Source organism: Ostrea edulis, chromosome 4, assembly GCF_947568905.1.
Source record: "Ostrea edulis chromosome 4, xbOstEdul1.1, whole genome shotgun sequence".
Classification (NCBI taxonomy): domain Eukaryota; kingdom Metazoa; phylum Mollusca; class Bivalvia; order Ostreida; family Ostreidae; genus Ostrea; species Ostrea edulis.
In genome coordinates, this window is record NC_079167.1 from 58,418,322 (window position 1) to 58,436,715 (window position 18,394).

Below are 18,394 nucleotides of genomic sequence, written 5' to 3' on the forward strand. Positions count from 1 at the left end.
AGGTGATAATTAGGAGCACCATAGTTAAGATTGACGTCCCCTTAATCCCCTGTCATGTCATTCTACTCACAGAGTAAGACAGAAGAAAATCCAAATATGCCCAGAAATCATCTTAGATTTTCTATTTCAACCATTTCCAAATTACCTTTATTTTTTTTCTGTATTATAATTACATGTACTGTAGTACTATTTATCCTGCCTCTGATAAAAATCTTGGAATTTCATTGCTGAAACCTATGCTACATACATCGATGTTATGTCTCTTACTAGTAACCTAATATTTTTTATATGCCCCTTCCACGTGGTTTACTGACCACATTGTGTACTATTACGTCACAAGAATACATATACCCTGTCACTGGAGAAAAGCATCAAGAATGAATAATGTCAATATGCCTTTAATTAATGTATACGTAAAATCATCGACAGGATCAATTCGTTATGTAGAATAGGGGTAATACGGATTTTTCACTATACACTCAAGGATCAAAAAGTAGTTTCTGTGTTTTAAATTTCATTTTGCCTTTTTAAAACTTCATAAAAATTTGATTTTTAGTGTAATCATTAAATTAATTCTGAGTGTTAAAACTCGATTACATATAACAGGTGAAACACAATCAAGGAAACAATATTTTAGTGTTGCACTTGAGGGTAAAAATGTCTTTATTTCACCCAAAAAGGTAATTTTCTAAAGAGTATATAGACTGCTTGAAGGAAACAAAACTTAAATTGTTTGCTGATATTCACATTTGAAATTTATTTTTTACATGCTGATAATAAGCATTTTGCAAGTTTACAGGCAATCTATCCCATTATGTCAGCAACTTTCATAGCACAAAATTCCTCTGATGCGTTGAATAACAAAATATTTCTGCAATATTATAACACAACCAAAAGAAATGTTTATGCATTTTTTTACTTTGAGTGAATTAGACTTATCAACATTTTGGGTGTGCAACATATGGCAACTGCTGAACTGTCATGCACCCCTCTTAAGTACATGAACTCTTACTTTTTTAATAATTTCAATAATCAACTCCCAAATCGTCTTTAACAAACTCCCGAACTGTCGTCACCGAACTCCCGAAACGTTGCATCAGGTGCCGAACAGTTGAGCACCTGAAACATTGCGGACCCAAACTGTAGGTAATTCGTTAGGAAAATGATTAGTTTAGGAATAAAAGAGTAGAACCATGTCCATATCGAAGGATAGAAGTTCTACAATCTTTATGTTATGGTGCTGTCTGTCCATCTGAGGTAAAAAAAAAAAAAAAAAAAAAAATTGTAATGGATGCATGTACAGCATTGAAATTTGGTCACAATTTCTCCCTCAAGAGTTTGCATTTCAACTGGATTGGTGCACCATAATATACATTAGAGCAAAGAGTTGGTCAAACAGCTTTCCAGACTTTTTAGGTCACCTGAATCATTCAGGTGACCTTAATAGAATCCTTCATTAGTACGAGTGTGGGATAGGGAAATTCCACCGAGGGGACAAGATTCGCAGTCTAGGACGAGGCTTTGCCGAGTCCTAGACAGCGAATCTTGTTCCAGAGGTGGAATTTCCCTACCCCACACGAGTTAATAATGAAGGATTATTTTTCTCACATTTTACCTACAGTTTAGTGCATGAATTTAGGAGCTTTGAGAAAATTCTAATTTATCAAAATCCTCATTTGAACTTCGATGCAAAAACTAATTAGATAGGCAGAAAGAGCATACCCGAAAATGGTTTACACTGTAAGTGTAAACTAAAAAACCCAAGGTTGTCCAACAGAAAGCTATATACATTAAAATTTAAAGATAACAATGCAAAATAATTTTGCTTCACCGTGTAACGTAAATCTTCACCGTGTAACGTAAATCATAGAAAATATATGATGTCACAATCAAATGACGTCGCAGCAGTGTGAGACAGAAAAATCTCACATGGGAAAAGTCGATCTCACACTGGTGATAATGTGAGAAATTGCTATATGTTTTTGTCGTTCGTTGTGCGTTAACATTTGAACATTTTCAGCTTCTTCTCTGAAACCCCTGAACCGATTTCAACCAATTTTGGCATATAGCATCTGTGGGTGGAGGGGAACAAAAATTGTGAAATTCGTGGTCCCTGCCCCCCTGGGGCAAAAACCATCAAAATGAGTGTAATTTTAAAAAATCTTCTTCTTTACTCCTGGACATCAAGAAGCCAAACTGTGGGCATAATTATAATGAGCGTTGAGCCCTCTACCAAAATTGTGAAATTCATGGCCCCTGGGGCAGGGGTTCTTGTGTTAGGGTGGGGCTCTATTGGTCATATAGTGAAAATGTAAAAATTCTTTGAAAATCTTCTTCTCTGTCTCTGGGTATTAAGTAGACAAACTAATAGCATGGTAATGATGAGCAAGGATGCCTCTTTAAAAATTGTGAAATTCATGGCCCCTGGATCAGGGGTTCTGGTGTGTTAGGGTGGGGCTCTATTGGTCATATAGTGAAAATGTAGAAATTCTTTGAAAATCTTCTTCTCTGTCTCTGGGTATTAAATAGACAAACTAATAGCATGGTAATGATGAGCAAGGATGCCTCTTTAAAAATTGTGAAATTCATGGCCCCTGGATCAGGGGTTCTGGTGTGTTAGGGTGGGGCTCTATAAGTCATATAGTGAAAATGCATTATTTCTTTGAAAATCTTCTTCTCTGTCCTTGGGTATTAAGTAGACAAACCAATAGCATGGTTATGATGAGCAAAGGATGCCTCTTTAAAAATTGTGAAATTCATGGCCCCTGGGTCAGGGGTTCTGGTATTAGGGTGGGGCCCTATTGATCATATAGTGAAAATGCATTTTATTTCTTTGAAAATCTTCTCCTCTGCTGCTGGGTATTAAGTAGACAAACTAATAGTATGATAATGATGATCAAGGATGCTTCTTTCAAAACTGAAATTTATGGCCCCTGGGTCAGGGGTTCTGGTGCAAAGGCGGGGCTGATTGATTATATAGTGAAAATGCAATATTTCTTTGAAAATCTTCTTCTATGTTACTGGGTATTAGGTAGCCAAACTAATAGCATAGTTATGATGAGCATGTAAGTATTTGTTTGAGCTAATCTAATTAGTATACATGCCTGCCCAAAGGGCATGTGCTGGAAAAAAAAATTGGCAAATCTTGTCCATTCAATATCCTGAGAACCATTTCCTTGAAAGACATCAAACTTGATACACTGGTTCCCTTGTAGAGTAAATGGCCCTGTTGATTTTGCGGTCATCAGATCAAAGGTTAAAAATCAAACTAAAAATGCAAAGATCTACACCCTTAAAAATATCTTGAGTACCCTTTGCTCGACAGAGGTCAGACTTGATGCACTGGTTCCTTTCGGAGAAGATGACCATTGTAGCTAATAAAATCACAAAGACAAGGGTAAACTGAATAATAGGAATATATACAACTACTCAATACTTTAGGAACCCTTTGCTTGACAGACATGAAATTATTATGTATATTGGTTTTATCTAAGGAGTAAATAACCCTTTTCTTTATGATGTCTCAGACCTAGGTTTTTTAAAAAGGATTATTGATTGAACATAAAAATGACACATGTACTTCATGACCACATAGCTATTCAATGTTTCTTCCATCCAAAAGTAAAATTCTTATATTTAACACAAACCTAATTCAAACATTGGAAGGTTGTTACATGATACTCAGGTGACCTATAAGGCCCCTGGGCCTCTTGTTTCATTATGAGATTCAGATAATTGCCTTGAAATTTATTCACAAGCTTCCTCTCAGAAAAATACAAGTTCAGTTGGCATTTCAGCTTAATTGGCACACCATGACCAAATTTAGGGCAGAGTTTCCTAGACTTTCTCTCATTTTGAATATAAATATTGCACTGAAAGTTTTGTCATCACTGTCTGACAGACATATGATGTACTGTTTGCAGTACTTTTCTTAAAAATCTTTAATCCTATATTAGTTATGATTGAAATTTACCTGATTGGCTGCACTTCAGGGAAATAGTTGCTGTATCGCAAAACACACATCATAGCATTAAATAGGTGTATTTCATGAGATAAGTAAATACAATGTTAAAGGGGAGAAATGCAATACATTCTTTCATGACTATTATATATCAAAATAGTGCATATAGTTGAGGATAACAGAAAAAAATTTACTCTAAAAAACTATTCTCAACCAAGGTGCTGCCAAAGTTGACAATGATTTTTGAGGGTTAAAGATTTTCAAGGATCCTTGAAACAGGTGTTTTATAAATAAATAATTGCATCTAGAAGGGACAATTCACTGCTTTGATATTGAATTTAAGAAACAATTATTGCTAGACTTAAGCTCTTGAATAGTCAATCAGCAGTGCATAGAATGTATGTTATTGGTTATATCGAAAGAATATATTATTGGTTATATCGAAAGAATATATTATTGGTTATATCGAAAGAATATATTATTGGTTATATCGAAAGAATATATTGAAGGAAGAAATATCAAGTTTGAATGGAAACATTATGTACATGTAAGTTTGTTTAATTTGTGAAACCAATTGTGCAGAAATCACCCCCATGAATCTACTGTTTGTATATCTCCCAACATGTAACCATGCAACCCAGACATTTATTCTTTTGTAATGCATTAAGTTGAAAGGTTAGTGTGCTTTTATTGCAAAAATACATTGAAAAAACAGGTATTTTACTGACAAAATAATGAAATGTAAATATTATTACTGAAAATACAGAAAAAACTATATCAAATTCCCTCATTATAATATATATATGAAATTGGTATGCATGAAGGGTTGTAAGTGCAGTCTGTATAGTACATTTCGGTGTCCAACCATGACACCAAAATGGCAATACACATGTATGAATAGAATCATCTGTCTATAAACATACATATTTATGTTCTATATTGAAATGAAGTCTTGCCCCTTGTTATCTCATTACAACAGGGCTGGAGGGGATATAGTATGGTGATAATGCAAGTGCGAGCATGTGTGTTGCATCAATTTGAAATGCGTTAGGATCAGTTTTTGGCATTCATGTAGAAATGCCCATTATGAGGGGATGTCCTGCTTTCCAGTGCTCCATTATTATGCATGTTTTTGAATAAAATTTGCCATTTGTAAAGGATGTCCTGTTTGCCCAGTTGGATTAAAACCACCCCTTTCTCCTTACACTCGTTAGTGATGAATATATAAGGAGAAGGGGAATGGTTTTAACCAGACTGCTGTTTGGCATGCTCTTATTTGTTTCTGAGTTAGAGTATGAAACATCAGAAACATAAAATTTAAACAAGAGGATTAATGTTTCATGTTTATTATACATTAATTGTATCCACATTTCAGGAATGTTACATGTGATATCAAACAAAATGGCTGAGGTTAAATCACCTGGACCTTCAATTAGTCCATTCACCAGAAGATTAAAATACATCGCCCTCAACTTGACAAATGACGATTTTTCAACATTGAAATTGGTTGTGCAGTCAGATGACATATTAAAAAAACAGGTGCTTGATGAATTAAAAAACCCTCAGGATTTGTTGCGAATCCTTCAGGGAAGATCTCTGATACACAGAGGAAACACACAGTTGCTCTTCTGTCTGTTGGAGGAAATTGGCAGAAAAGATTTGGCAAAGTTGCTTGTGGAACCAGACATATGCTCAGATGGGGTGGAAGAAAGTCCCACAGTACCAGAAGACAATACATGTACTTCCTCTCAGATGAGTGTGGATGATATTGATGATGATGAGATTATCATGTCGAGTCAGGGCAGTATCTCAGATGAAGAAAAGCTAATGCTGAAGAAAATGTCTGATTGTGAGTAATGAGTGAATGTGACCAAGAACATTTACTCAACATTAGACAGTAAGACAGATATTCATATTTTCTAAAAGCTATAGGGCAGTACGAATTCATTGCTTTGAATATATGGGGTTCGATTTCATCAGAAAACATCCAAATGCTGAAGTTATTTTCACCATTGATATTATGACCAACTATGTTGCATGTCAAAGTTGATATTCTTGCATTACTTTTTCACAGCATGTAAAGCAATATTATTTTGCATTTTCTCAGTCGTAGGGATCATGATTTTGGCATGCTTACATAGATCAAATGTGTTTTAATGTGTTTTCTTTGAACACAGTGCTACTTTATTATAAAACATATGGACATATGGTCTTTTTGACAAGAGAAACAATTCTTGTATTGATAAGTTACTATGATTCCTTTATAAGATTATGTTTATGGATGACTTCTCTCAAATTTTTATTATATGAAAATATATAAACAGAGTTTTTCTGTCTTTTAAAAATAAATATCATTATACATGTACTTAAGTGACATATAGGTACTTTGGTAGGGAGGGAAAATATTTCACTTTGAGATGAAAAGAATGAAATAGTGACATGGGCTAATTACCGTTGTAAAGTTTTTAGATACAGCTTACACTAAAATGGCTATATATGATTAGGGCTTATTTGTCCACCAAATACAAAATCCATACTTTTGTTTCAAAATTTTGGAAGTTTATTTTGTATTTTTAAAGAATCTTGATGTAACTAGTTGTTATTAACAATTTGATAAAAATGACATAGATTAAGAATTATGGCTTTTCAAATTTGATATTATGCTGGTAGTTTTGATAATTTGACATACAATAGCTAGCAGTATTACAAATAGTTTTTCTCCTAGTAAGCATCCAAAGTAGGCTTGCATGGACAAACTGCATATTTTTTTTTAGATCTTTCTTTCCAGTACCCATGTTCCATACAAAGGTTTAGTTTGTCTGAATTTGTGCTTTATGGTTTGTTTGTTTTTTCTTTTAAGAAAAGGATTAGAAAAAAATCACACAATTTTTAATTGAATTTTAGTTAAATGGTATGACTGTAGATGCCATGTACTCCAAATGACTAAATATCAGAGACAAGATATTTGAAACTGTATTGGACATAATTTCTTTAATGAATTAAAAAAAGATGTATTTTATTTTTTTGTTAAGCTTTAAGATTTAAAGTTTTATGTTGGCCAGAAAGGCTGTTTAAATATATATTCCTTTAGAGTCAAGTAACACAAGAAAGAATCCAAAATGTTTATGCTTTGAGATAAAGGAAAATTGAGTTGGGATATAATTTCCAGATGAATGGAAAACAAAAACAAATGAATTTCTAATATAGGACGTACTGGAAAGTTTTAAGTTGGTATACATAGGACATAGTACTTTTTCCAAACTTCAATTAAACATGTAGATTTTGGTACTTAATGTACATATATTTTGTTTTGGTCAGTATTTCTAAATGATTTGAAGACATTTGTTTTGATAACTGGTAATTTTTCTTGCAGTTTTGTAGGTCTTTATATATGTCTTTTAAATTCTGCTTATAAATCATGTGTTCAAACATTCCATAATCTTTTACAACTCTCATTTTACCACTCAACAAATCATGAGGATGAAATCAAAAACGTAATGATATTAAATTGTAATTATTGAGGAAGCTTTTGAAATTTTTTTTATATAGTGTGTGATTACATGTATATACAGTTAACTAACTGCCAGGTTTTTTGTGTGTGTGTGTTCCAAATCATCAGTATTACTATATATAATAGAAAAATATGTCTGAAAGCTAATCAAGCAAGCAAGGTTTAATTCTAATTTAATCATTATAGCATAGAGTGGTAGTGAATGAAATTCAAGTCTAGAAGTTTTGCGAGTTTTTCAAATGTATTCACAAGCCTTAAACAGACTAATATATTATTTACTCAATCACAAATTATGTGAAAGTGATTTAAATCAGAAAAATCTACTGTTCTATATATCTCATCCGAACTCTGAACTTTTTTATGAATTTTCATTTTCGTTATCCATAATGCTTGTAGCACTGACTAATGTAATCCTTGGCAGCTAATGTAATCCAATAACATTACCTGTGCGAGTCACACTGCTAATGTAATCCAATAACATTACCTGTGCGAGTCACACAGCTAATATAATCCAATAACATTACCTGTGCGAGTCACACAGCTAAGGAAATCTGATTACATTAATGGGTGTGAATGCATATGCTTTAATCCCTTTCCCATGGATTATACAAGTGGTTGATGATGTAGATATCATCTGCAATATTAACTTCTAATGTAATACCGGTCTGTTGTATGATTCAATCCGCTAAACGAATGTAATACCGGTATGTTGTATGATTCAATCCGCTAAATTAACGTAATGTCGGTCTGTTGTATGACTCAATCCGCTAAACTAATGCAATACCGGTCTGTTGTATGATTCAATCTGCTAAACTAATGTAATACCGGTCTGTTGTATGATTCAATCCGCTAAACGAATGTAATACCGGTCTGTTGTATGACTCAATCCGCTAAACTCACGTAATACCGGTCTGTTGTATGATTCAATCCGCTAAACTCACGTAATACCGGTCTGTTGTATTATTCAATCTGCTAAACTAACGTAATGCCGGTCTGTTGTATGATTCAATCCGCTAAACTCACGTAATACCGGTCTGTTGTATGACTCAGTCCACTAAACTAACGTAATACCGGTTTGTTGTATGACTCAGTCCAATAAATGAATGTAATACCGGTCTGTTGTATGATTCAATCCGCTAAACTCACGTAATACCGGTCTGTTGTATGATTCAATCCGCTAAACTAATGTAATACCGGTCTGTTGTATGATTCAATCCGCTAAACGAATGTAATACCGGTCTGTTGTATGACTCAATCCGCTAAACTCACGTAATACCGGTCTGTTGTATGATTCAATCTGCTAAACTCACGTAATACCGGTCTGTTGTATGATTCAATCCGCTAAACTCACGTAATACCGGTCTGTTGTATGATTCAATCCGCTAAACTCACGTAATACCGGTCTGTTGTATGACTCAGTCCACTAAACTAACGTAATACCGGTTTGTTGTATGACTCAGTCCAATAAATGAATGTAATACCGGTCTGTTGTATGATTCAATCCGCTAAACTCACGTAATACCGGTCTGTTGTATGATTCAATCCGCTAAACTAATGTAATACCGGTCTGTTGTATGATTCAATCCGCTAAACGAATGTAATACCGGTCTGTTGTATGACTCAATCCGTTAAACTCACGTAATACCGGTCTGTTGTATGATTCAATCCGCTAAACTCACGTAATACCGGTCTGTTGTATGATTCAATCCGCTAAACTCACGTAATACCGGTCTGTTGTATGACTCAATCCGCTAAACTAATGTAATACCGGTATGTTGTATGACTCAATCCACTAAACTAAGTTTGGGACATTTTGTTTACTCAGTTTCTTTTGAATATGATTCGCATTATAATAATAATTGTTATTTATATCATTGATTGTCTGTCTTCAGCAGGGAAGACCTTTCTCTTAATCTGAGGATTCTTTTTTTTTTTTTTTTTTTTTTGATTTTATTATTATTTTTTTAAATAGAAATGTGACAATGAGAAAATGCAAAAATTACCCATTCGATTTTCAGGAAATGTTTAGGCATTAAACGTAATATAAACTTAAATTTTTTCCCCGCAAGTTTCAATTTGGTAACTTGAATCGAGAACATTCAAGGACCAACTTTTCAGTCGGGGTGGGTGGGTCAATAATCCCAAACCGGAAGAAAATTGTGGGGAGGAGGTGAAAAGAATGTGTGGGCGAATAATCGATCTAATTAACGTTGTAAAATTTTATAGCAACCGAAGGACGCATTACTGAAGCATTGATGACGTGAAAAAATAAGTAGAACCAATAGTATCTAACGGAAGACCTTAATGGAAAAAATAGTAGAATCGCTATGAGGTCTTCCGCTGGACACATTATCACGATACGAATTGACTGGGTAAAAAGTATCTCCCAAATTTAGTTTGGTGATAGAATCATACAATAAGACAGGTATTACATTAGTGGTTAACATTGCAGGTGATAATACTACATCGTCAACCACTTGTGCAATCCGATGGAAAGGGATTACATTAGTCAATTGTGCAAATCGCACTGGTAATGTTATCGGATTACATTAGCTGGTGGGGATTACATTTTGTCGGTGTTACAACACTATTAATTCTATTGCATGTAATATATATATAATTTTCAGTCAAAATCATTAGATATTCATACATACAACTTTTAAAAAGATATTTGACTACTGTTGGTGAATAATTTGTACAGATATTTTGTTATTTTGTTTGTTTGGGTTTTTTTCCCTTTAGTTTTGTGAAACTGTTGCTTTATTTTTTGTTGTTGTGTCATTTCAAATTTTACCTCAATGTATGGGGATAAAATCAAACAAATTCCAAAGTGTTTGATGTAAAATAAGTTGATTTTCACAATTAGTGCTTTTTTGCCAAAGTTTATTGGGGATATGCGTGTCCATTTATTGTAAATAAACTACTTTGACAACTTTGATGCTTTATGGTTTTTTTAACCCAAGAAATGATGAAAGCTTCGTATATTCTGGGATATAGTAAACCTGATTATTAAGTAGTCGTCAGGATGGAGGCAAAACATCTCTAAAATCTTTCAAGAAGAAGAATTATCGTTTAATGAAATAATTGAAGATCGATGTACAATAATAACATAATAATAGTTCTTTCTGCAATAAATGTCTTAATACACTGGAAGTTCCTGGACCTGTTCAATCAATATAAAGTCGTTACTGAATCGAACAATAATGCACTGGCAACCCTTTCGATAACCCTACGCATACATTCTAACTCCCCCATGGGGCCTCTTTTCACGCTGATGCGGAAACTCAATCCATACACCGAAGCCTCTCACAACATCCTTGCAAAATGGACGTCAAGTACATACAACTTTCCTTGGTGGCGTTAGTAACATTATGTCTGAGTTTCTTACTACAAAAGGGTGAGTACATTTTTTATTACTACTGCACAATATAATAATCTAGAGCTCTTTTAATCGTTACCCCAGCCTCGATAGAAGCCAGTGTCCAAAAATGCCGCACGTGCACTGTTCGACCTTTGTGAAGGATACTCATTTCATGTGTTAGGATTACTGGGTAATCGATTTGATGACCAATTTCTTTGGTATATCGCTTGTGATGAGGGATTGCTATTTGATGAACAGCAAATTCAAACACATTTACCAGTGTATATGATTTCACATTAACACAATGAACTTTCAACTTCTAATTACAGGATATTTGAGGGGTCTATACTGTACCACCCCCTAATAAAAAACACGTGTTTTGTAGTAGGGGGTGGTATAGTATAGACCCTTATTATTGTTATCACAGACAAAGTTACTGGTTCCTGTGTTCAAATAAAGACCTAGGGCTATAATTATAATTATTTTTTTAAAATTATAAAATATAGATTTAAAACAAAACATATGAATTAGCCTATAAGGAATAAATGTACAGTTAGTATTAGAGGGTATAAGGGGTAAATGTTGTGTTAGTATTAGGGGGTATAAGGAGTAAAAGTACAGTTAGTATAAGGAGTAAAAGTACAGTTAGTATTAGGGGTAAAAGTACAGTTAGTATTAGGGGGTATAAGGAGTAAAAGTACAGTTAGTATTAGGGGTATAAGGAGTAAAAGTACAGTTAGTATTAGGAGTATAAGGAGTAAAAGTACAGTTAGTATTGGGGGTAAAAGTACAGTTAGTATTAGGGGTATAAGGAGCAAAAGTACAGTTAGTATTAGGGGTATAAGGAGCAAAAGTACAGTGACTATTAGGGGTATAAGGAGCAAAAGTACAGTTAGTATTAGGGGTAAAAGTACAGTTAGTATTAGGAGTATAAGGAGTAAAAGTACAGTTAGTATTAGGGGGTATAAGGAGTAAAAGTACAATTAGTATTAGGGGGTATAAGGAGTAAAAGTACAGTTAGTATTAGGGGGAAAAGTACAGTTAGTATTAGGAGTATAAGGAGTAAAAGTACAGTTAGTATTAGGGGTAAAAGTACAGTTAGTATTAGGGGTATAAGGAGCAAAAGTACAGTTAGTATTAGGGGTATAAGGAGTAAAAGTACAGTTAGTATTAGGGGTAAAAGTACAGTTAGTATTAGGGGTATAAGTACAGTTAGTATTAGGGGTAAAAGTACAGTTAGTATTAGGGGTATAAGGAGTAAAAGTACAGTTAGTATTAGGGGTATAAGGAGCAAAAGTACAGTGACTATTAGGGGTATAAGGAGCAAAAGTACAGTTAGTATTGGGGTATAAGGAGCAAAAGTACAGTGACTATTAGGGGTATAAGGAGTAAAAGTACAGTGACTATTAGGAGTATAAGGAGTAAAAGTACAGTTAGTATTAGGGGTATAAGGAGTAAAAGTACAGTTAGTATTAGGGGTAAAAGTACAGTTAGTATTAGGAGTATAAGGAGTAAAAGTACAGTTAGTATTAGGGGTAAAAGTACAGTTAGTATTAGGGGTATAAGGAGCAAAAGTACAGTTAGTATTAGGGGTATAAGGAGTAAAAGTACAGTTAGTATAAGGAGTAAAAGTACATTTAGTATTAGGGGTATAAGTACAGTTAGTATTAGGGGTAAAAGTACAGTTAGTATTAGGGGTATAAGGAGTAAAAGTACAGTTAGTATTAGGGGTATAAGGAGCAAAAGTACAGTTAGTATTAGGGGTATAAGGAGTAAAAGTACAGTTAGTATTAAGGAGTAAAAGTACATTTAGTATTAGGGGTATAAGTACAGTTAGTATAAGGAGTAAAAGTACATTTAGTATTAGGAGTAAAAGTACAGTTAGTATTAGGGGTAAAAGTACAGTTAGTATAAGGAGTAAAAGTACAGTTAGTATTAGGAGTAAAAGTACAGTTAGTATTAGGGGTAAAAGTACAGTTAGTATAAGGAGTAAAAGTACAGTTAGTATTAGGGGTAAAAGTACAGTTATTATTAGGGGGTATAAGGAGTAAAAGTACAGTTAGTATTAGGTGATATAAGGAGTAAAAGTACAGTTAGTATTAGGGGTAAAAGTACAGTTAGTATAAGGAGTAAAAGTACAGTTAGTATTAGGGGTAAAAGTACAGTTAGTATTAGGGGGTATAAGGAGTAAAAGTACAGTTAGTATTAGGGGTATAAGGAGTAAAAGTACAGTTAGTATTAAGGAGTAAAAGTACATTTAGTATTAGGGGTATAAGTACAGTTAGTATAAGGAGTAAAAGTACATTTAGTATTAGGGGTAGAAGGAGTAAAAGTACAGTTAGTATAAGGAGAAAAAGTACATTTAGTATTAGGAGTAAAAGTACAGTTAGTATTAGGTGATATAAGGAGTAAAAGTACAGTGACTATTAGGGGTAAAAGTACAGTTAGTATAAGGAGTAAAAGTACAGTTAGTATTAGGGGTAAAAGTACAGTTAGTATTAGGGGGTATAAGGAGTAAAAGTACAGTTAGTATTAGGGGTATAAGGAGTAAAAGTACAGTTAGTAATAAGGAGTAAAAGTACATTTAGTATTAGGGGTATAAGTACAGTTAGTATAAGGAGTAAAAGTACATTTAGTATTAGGGGTATAAGGAGTAAAAGTACAGTTAGTATAAGGAGAAAAAGTACATTTAGTATTAGGAGTAAAAGTACAGTTAGTATTAGGGGTAAAAGTACAGTTAGTATAAGGAGTAAAAGTACAGTTAGTATTAGGGGTAAAAGTACAGTTAGTATTAGGGGGTATAAGGAGTAAAAGTACAGTTAGTATTAGGTGATATAAGGAGTTAAAGTACAGTGACTATTAGGGGTAAAAGTACAGTTAGTATTAGGGGTAAAAGTACAGTTAGTATAAGGAGTAAAAGTACAGTTAGTATAAGGAGTAAAAGTACAGTTAGTATTAGGGGTAAAAGTACAGTTAGTATTAGGGGGTATAAGGAGTAAAAGTACAGTTAGTATTAGGGGTATAAGGAGTAAAAGTACAGTTAGTATTAAGGAGTAAAAGTACATTTAGTATTAGGGGTATAAGTACAGTTAGTATAAGGAGTAAAAGTACATTTAGTATTAGGGGTATAAGGAGTAAAAGTACAGTTAGTATAAGGAGAAAAAGTACATTTAGTATTAGGAGTAAAAGTACAGTTAGTATTAGGGGTAAAAGTACAGTTAGTATAAGGAGTAAAAGTACAGTTAGTATTAGGGGTAAAAGTACAGTTAGTATTAGGGGGTATAAGGAGTAAAAGTACAGTTAGTATTAGGTGATATAAGGAGTTAAAGTACAGTGACTATTAGGGGTAAAAGTACAGTTAGTATTAGGGGTAAAAGTACAGTTAGTATAAGGAGTAAAAGTACAGTTAGTATAAGGAGTAAAAGTACAGTTAGTATTAGGGGTATAAGGAGTTAAAGTACAGTGACTATTAGGGGTATAAGGAGTAAAAGTACAGTTAGTATTGGGGTATAAGGAGTTAAAGTACAGTGACTATTAGGGGGTATAAGGAGTAAAAGTATAGTTAGTATTAGGGGTATAAGGAGTAAAAGTACAGTTAGTATTAGGGGTATAAGGAGTAAAAGTACAGTTAGTATTAGGGGGTATAAGGAGTAAAAGTACAGTTAGTATTAGGGGTAAAAGTACAGTTAGTATTAGGGGGTATAAGGAGTAAAAGTACAGTTAGTATTGGGGTATAAGGAGTAAAAGTACAGTTAGTATTAGGGGTATAAGGAGCAAAAGTACAGTGACTATTAGGGGTATAAGGAGTAAAAGTACAGTTAGTATTAGGGGTATAAGGAGTAAAAGTACAGTTAGTATTAGGGGGTATAAGGAGTAAAAGTACAGTTAGTATTAGGGGGTATAAGGAGTAAAAGTACATTTAGTATTAGGGGATATAAGGAGTAAAAGTACAGTTAGTATTAGGGGTAAAAGTACAGTTAGTATTAGGGGGGTATAAGGAGTAAAAGTACAGTTAGTATTAGGGGGGTTTAAGGAGTAAAAGTAAAGGGGATAATATCAATTGATTCACAGGATGAATCGTTCCCTCTAAAGACTAACAACCAATGACGTCATTCTTCATCAAACTGAAAAATTTCATATCTTCGCAGTTATGGTAACACTGAGTAAAACATCCGATATTCCCAAAGGAACTCGTATACAAAATAGAACTCCATTCGTATTTAGCAGTTGCCAACAGAACATTATGCGATATATAGAACTCAGTATTTACTATTTTATATTTTCAGCAAGTGCTATTGAATGCTTCGAGTGCAACTCGCGAGATCCAGTCTATGGAGCACGGTGCAAAGATTCACCGAAATCCCTGATGGCTTTGCCACAATTTTACAAAAACTGCTCACAAGAAAGTGGAAGATGTAGAAAGATTCAACAAGAGGGTTAGAATATATTTCTTACTTTATCAATCGTGTTAAGAACATGTTGATATCTTTCAATGTTTATGTGGTACATCCTCGGAAGTCATCACAACATGCACCTAAAACGTTTAAAGAACTTTTAAATTCAGAGAGTAAAAAAAAAAAGGACTATTGTATGCAAGATGTTTTTTCAAACAAATGTTTCTCAGCGTGAAATTGTAAGGGGAAAATAACGTTCAGTTGTCATTAAAGTTACAAGTACAAAGTTTCGTCGGTGTTCGCATGAATTTGCAAAAGACAAGTGTAGACATGTTAGTAGTTAATGCCGATTTTCTCTCATTTACAGTGGACACGGATGAAAGGATTATTCGACAATGTGCTATAAATAATCATACCGAACTTGGTTGTTTTGAGAGAGCGGGTACCTACAAAATCAAAATGAACTATTGCGAATGTGACACTGACGGTTGCAATTCTGCATCGTACACCTCCGTTTCCATAGCAACAGTCATATGCTTTGCAACAGGATTTATGCTGTTTATGGTTTTATAGATAGAATTAGTTTTTAACTTTCCTCGGCATGTGTAGTGTCTTTCTGTCAGAGAGACAGTCTAGGTGTAGTACACGTTAGTTGTCCCTTCTGTACAAATGATTTCAATATGAGTGTGCTTTTGCAAATGAACAAGTGCTACTTACATGTAGTTTTGTGGTGGTAAATTCACCGACAATGGATTGATATTGTGTTTTTATAATTCGTTTCGTCACTCTACATTTTTAACACTGTCTTCCACAACTGAGATTTTTTTTAGCAAATGTCGATCTGTAGTTCGAATATACGTATATATTGGCAGTCACCAGAATTTTTTATCGTTCAGTATTATTTGTTTAACACAACATAAATGGCCTTTTTATTCAATATCATTTCTTTAATACTACATAAATTGTCATTTTAACCACAGGTGTAACGTACTGATCTTTTAGCAAAACTCTTTTTGTTGACAAAACTCTACTATCATCTGTAATTTTTTTTATAGAAAGTAGACCTCTATATGTCATATTTTACGTAAGTACACGTGTTAGCATGATATGTTTTATCAGATACATTTATAAATCTCAAATACACGACAGGCCATGCAACGGTAGGGAGTCCCCATCCACCCGTTATGTCAGTAAACCTGGTTGGTAGATGCATATTATACATCTGTCGTGACCAAAAAGAAATATGGGTCGTGATGACCCCATTTTTGGAATAACATTGTGCCCAGGTTGCATTTTTCATTTGATCTTGTTTATCAGAGCTAGAATTGTAAAAGCGCCGGATTGTGGCTTGCCAATTGTAGGGCGTTTGATTTGTAAGATTGGTGTTAAAAGAATGATGAAATTCTGTGTACTTCTTTATATATGACTTGAAAGAATGTTACTCTTGTCCTAAACTATTATTGATTGGTATATATAATGGCTTCATAAAGCAGGTAATTTTGACTACATTAAACTTGTGTCATTTAGTCACATGTAAAAGTACATTTCCTGTTTGGTATTAAGTAATTTAGTCACTAGTAGTGATATCCGGTCTAGTTTATCATGTTACCTGGCAGTGTACTTTATGACTAATTTCAAAAGATGCACACACACCCCTTTCCCAGGCAGAAATCAGCTGGGGGATTTTGTAGTAAATTTCAACATTTTAATACAAACTTTTGATAAAAGACTCCAAATAAAATTGTCACAAAACATCATGTAGTTGTTGGTTTTATGACGTGCTGACATTTATTTATTTAAATCAGAGTTTTTGTTCAGACCATGATTTAGATGCTATGCAAGACACTAAGGTCATACGACCTACTAATTATAAAAGTTTCAGACACGAACACCTAAAATATTCTACAATGAACAGATTTTTATACGCCCGTCTTTTGATGGACCACATTGTTATGGTAAATGCTTTCCCGTCTATCCATCTGATAGCTTTTTTGTGTCTGGGTTGTATTTTTCACACTGTAAGACCTAAGACTATCAAACGTTATCAGTTGATGCATGTTTTTTCTCGGGTCATTGTGGCGTCCTGAAATTTTATGCTATATAGTATTCAAATCGTGTCCAGATCATATTATAGCTTTCATACTGTGAGACCTGATATTTAAAGCTGGTGAGTTGATGGGGAAAATGTATGTCATGATCTACAAATCGGTCACTGTGGCTTACTGGGATTTTATGGCTATGCATTTTCAAATCGTGTTGAGATTATATTTTGCACATTGTGAGACCTAGGACCATCAAACTTGGTCAGTTGATGCATCTTGGTGGGGTGGTTAAGTTATTGTGACCTCTTTTTGGAATGGCTTTATGCATGTACAAATCATGTTCGGATATTATAACCGGTCGCGGTAGCGCAGTGGTAGAGCGTTCGCTTCGTAACCGGAATGTCGTGAGTTCAAGCCCTGCTCGTGTCATGGCCGCGTCTAACCTCAGATGTTAAAATAGGTAGTGATTGCTACTTCGCCAAACGTTCGGCATTTAGAAGTGAGAATCATAGGTATATTGGATATGACCTTAAACACGGAGGTCCCGTGTCGCGGCAGGCGTTGACACGATAAAGAACCCTCCATGCTACGGCCCTGAGCGCTAAGCATGAGTCTAAATTTGTGGTACTTCATCTACAGCTGGTGACGTTTCAGAATGAGTGAAAAATACTCGACGAGACGTAAATGATTGATTATATATTGTTTAACATCCCTCTCGAGAATTTTTCACTCATATGGAGACGTCACCATTGCCGGTGAAGGGCTGCAAAGTTCAGGTCTATGCTCGGTGCTTACGGCCTTTGAACAGGGAGGGATCCTTTTCGTTCCACACCTGCTGTGACACGGGACCTCGGTTTTTGTGGTCTCATCCGATGGACTGCCCCCATTTAGTCGCCTCTTACGACAAGCAAGGGATACTGAGGACCTGAGACGTAAACACAATAATCAATCAATCTGTGTTGTATATGGAGCACTGTGAGGCATAGGTCAGCTGATGCATCTCTGAAGGAAGGTGTGTAGGTACCCAAAAGTAGGTCACTGCGACTTCATGTTGGAGGTGCATTGGACAGCGTCTCGATTTGTGATCAAATTGAGTGGATATGGTTATAATGAGCACGTATACTA

The 18,394-nt window shown here is 34.4% G+C and overlaps 1 protein-coding gene across 1 annotated transcript; it reads left to right on the top strand.

Moving 5' to 3' along the window:
* Positions 1-10,712: 10,712 nt before the first annotated feature.
* LOC125669587 (uncharacterized) lies at positions 10,713-16,981 on the top strand. The gene is made up of 3 exons (XM_048904198.2): positions 10,713-10,869; positions 15,120-15,269; positions 15,595-16,981. The coding sequence occupies exons 1-3, from the start codon at positions 10,797-10,799 to the stop codon at positions 15,798-15,800; spliced, it is 429 nt and encodes a 142-aa protein (XP_048760155.1). The 5' UTR covers positions 10,713-10,796; the 3' UTR covers positions 15,801-16,981.
* The last annotated feature ends 1,413 nt before the right edge of the window (positions 16,982-18,394 follow it).

Coding starts and splice junctions, on each gene's coding strand:
- LOC125669587 (XM_048904198.2), top strand. CDS start 10,797: ATGGACGTCAAGTACATACAACTTTCCTTGGTGGCGTTAGTAACATTA. Junction 10,870..15,119: donor GAGTTTCTTACTACAAAAGG/GTGAGTACATTT, acceptor TTATATTTTCAG/CAAGTGCTATTGAATGCTTC. Junction 15,270..15,594: donor TAGAAAGATTCAACAAGAGG/GTTAGAATATAT, acceptor TCTCATTTACAG/TGGACACGGATGAAAGGATT.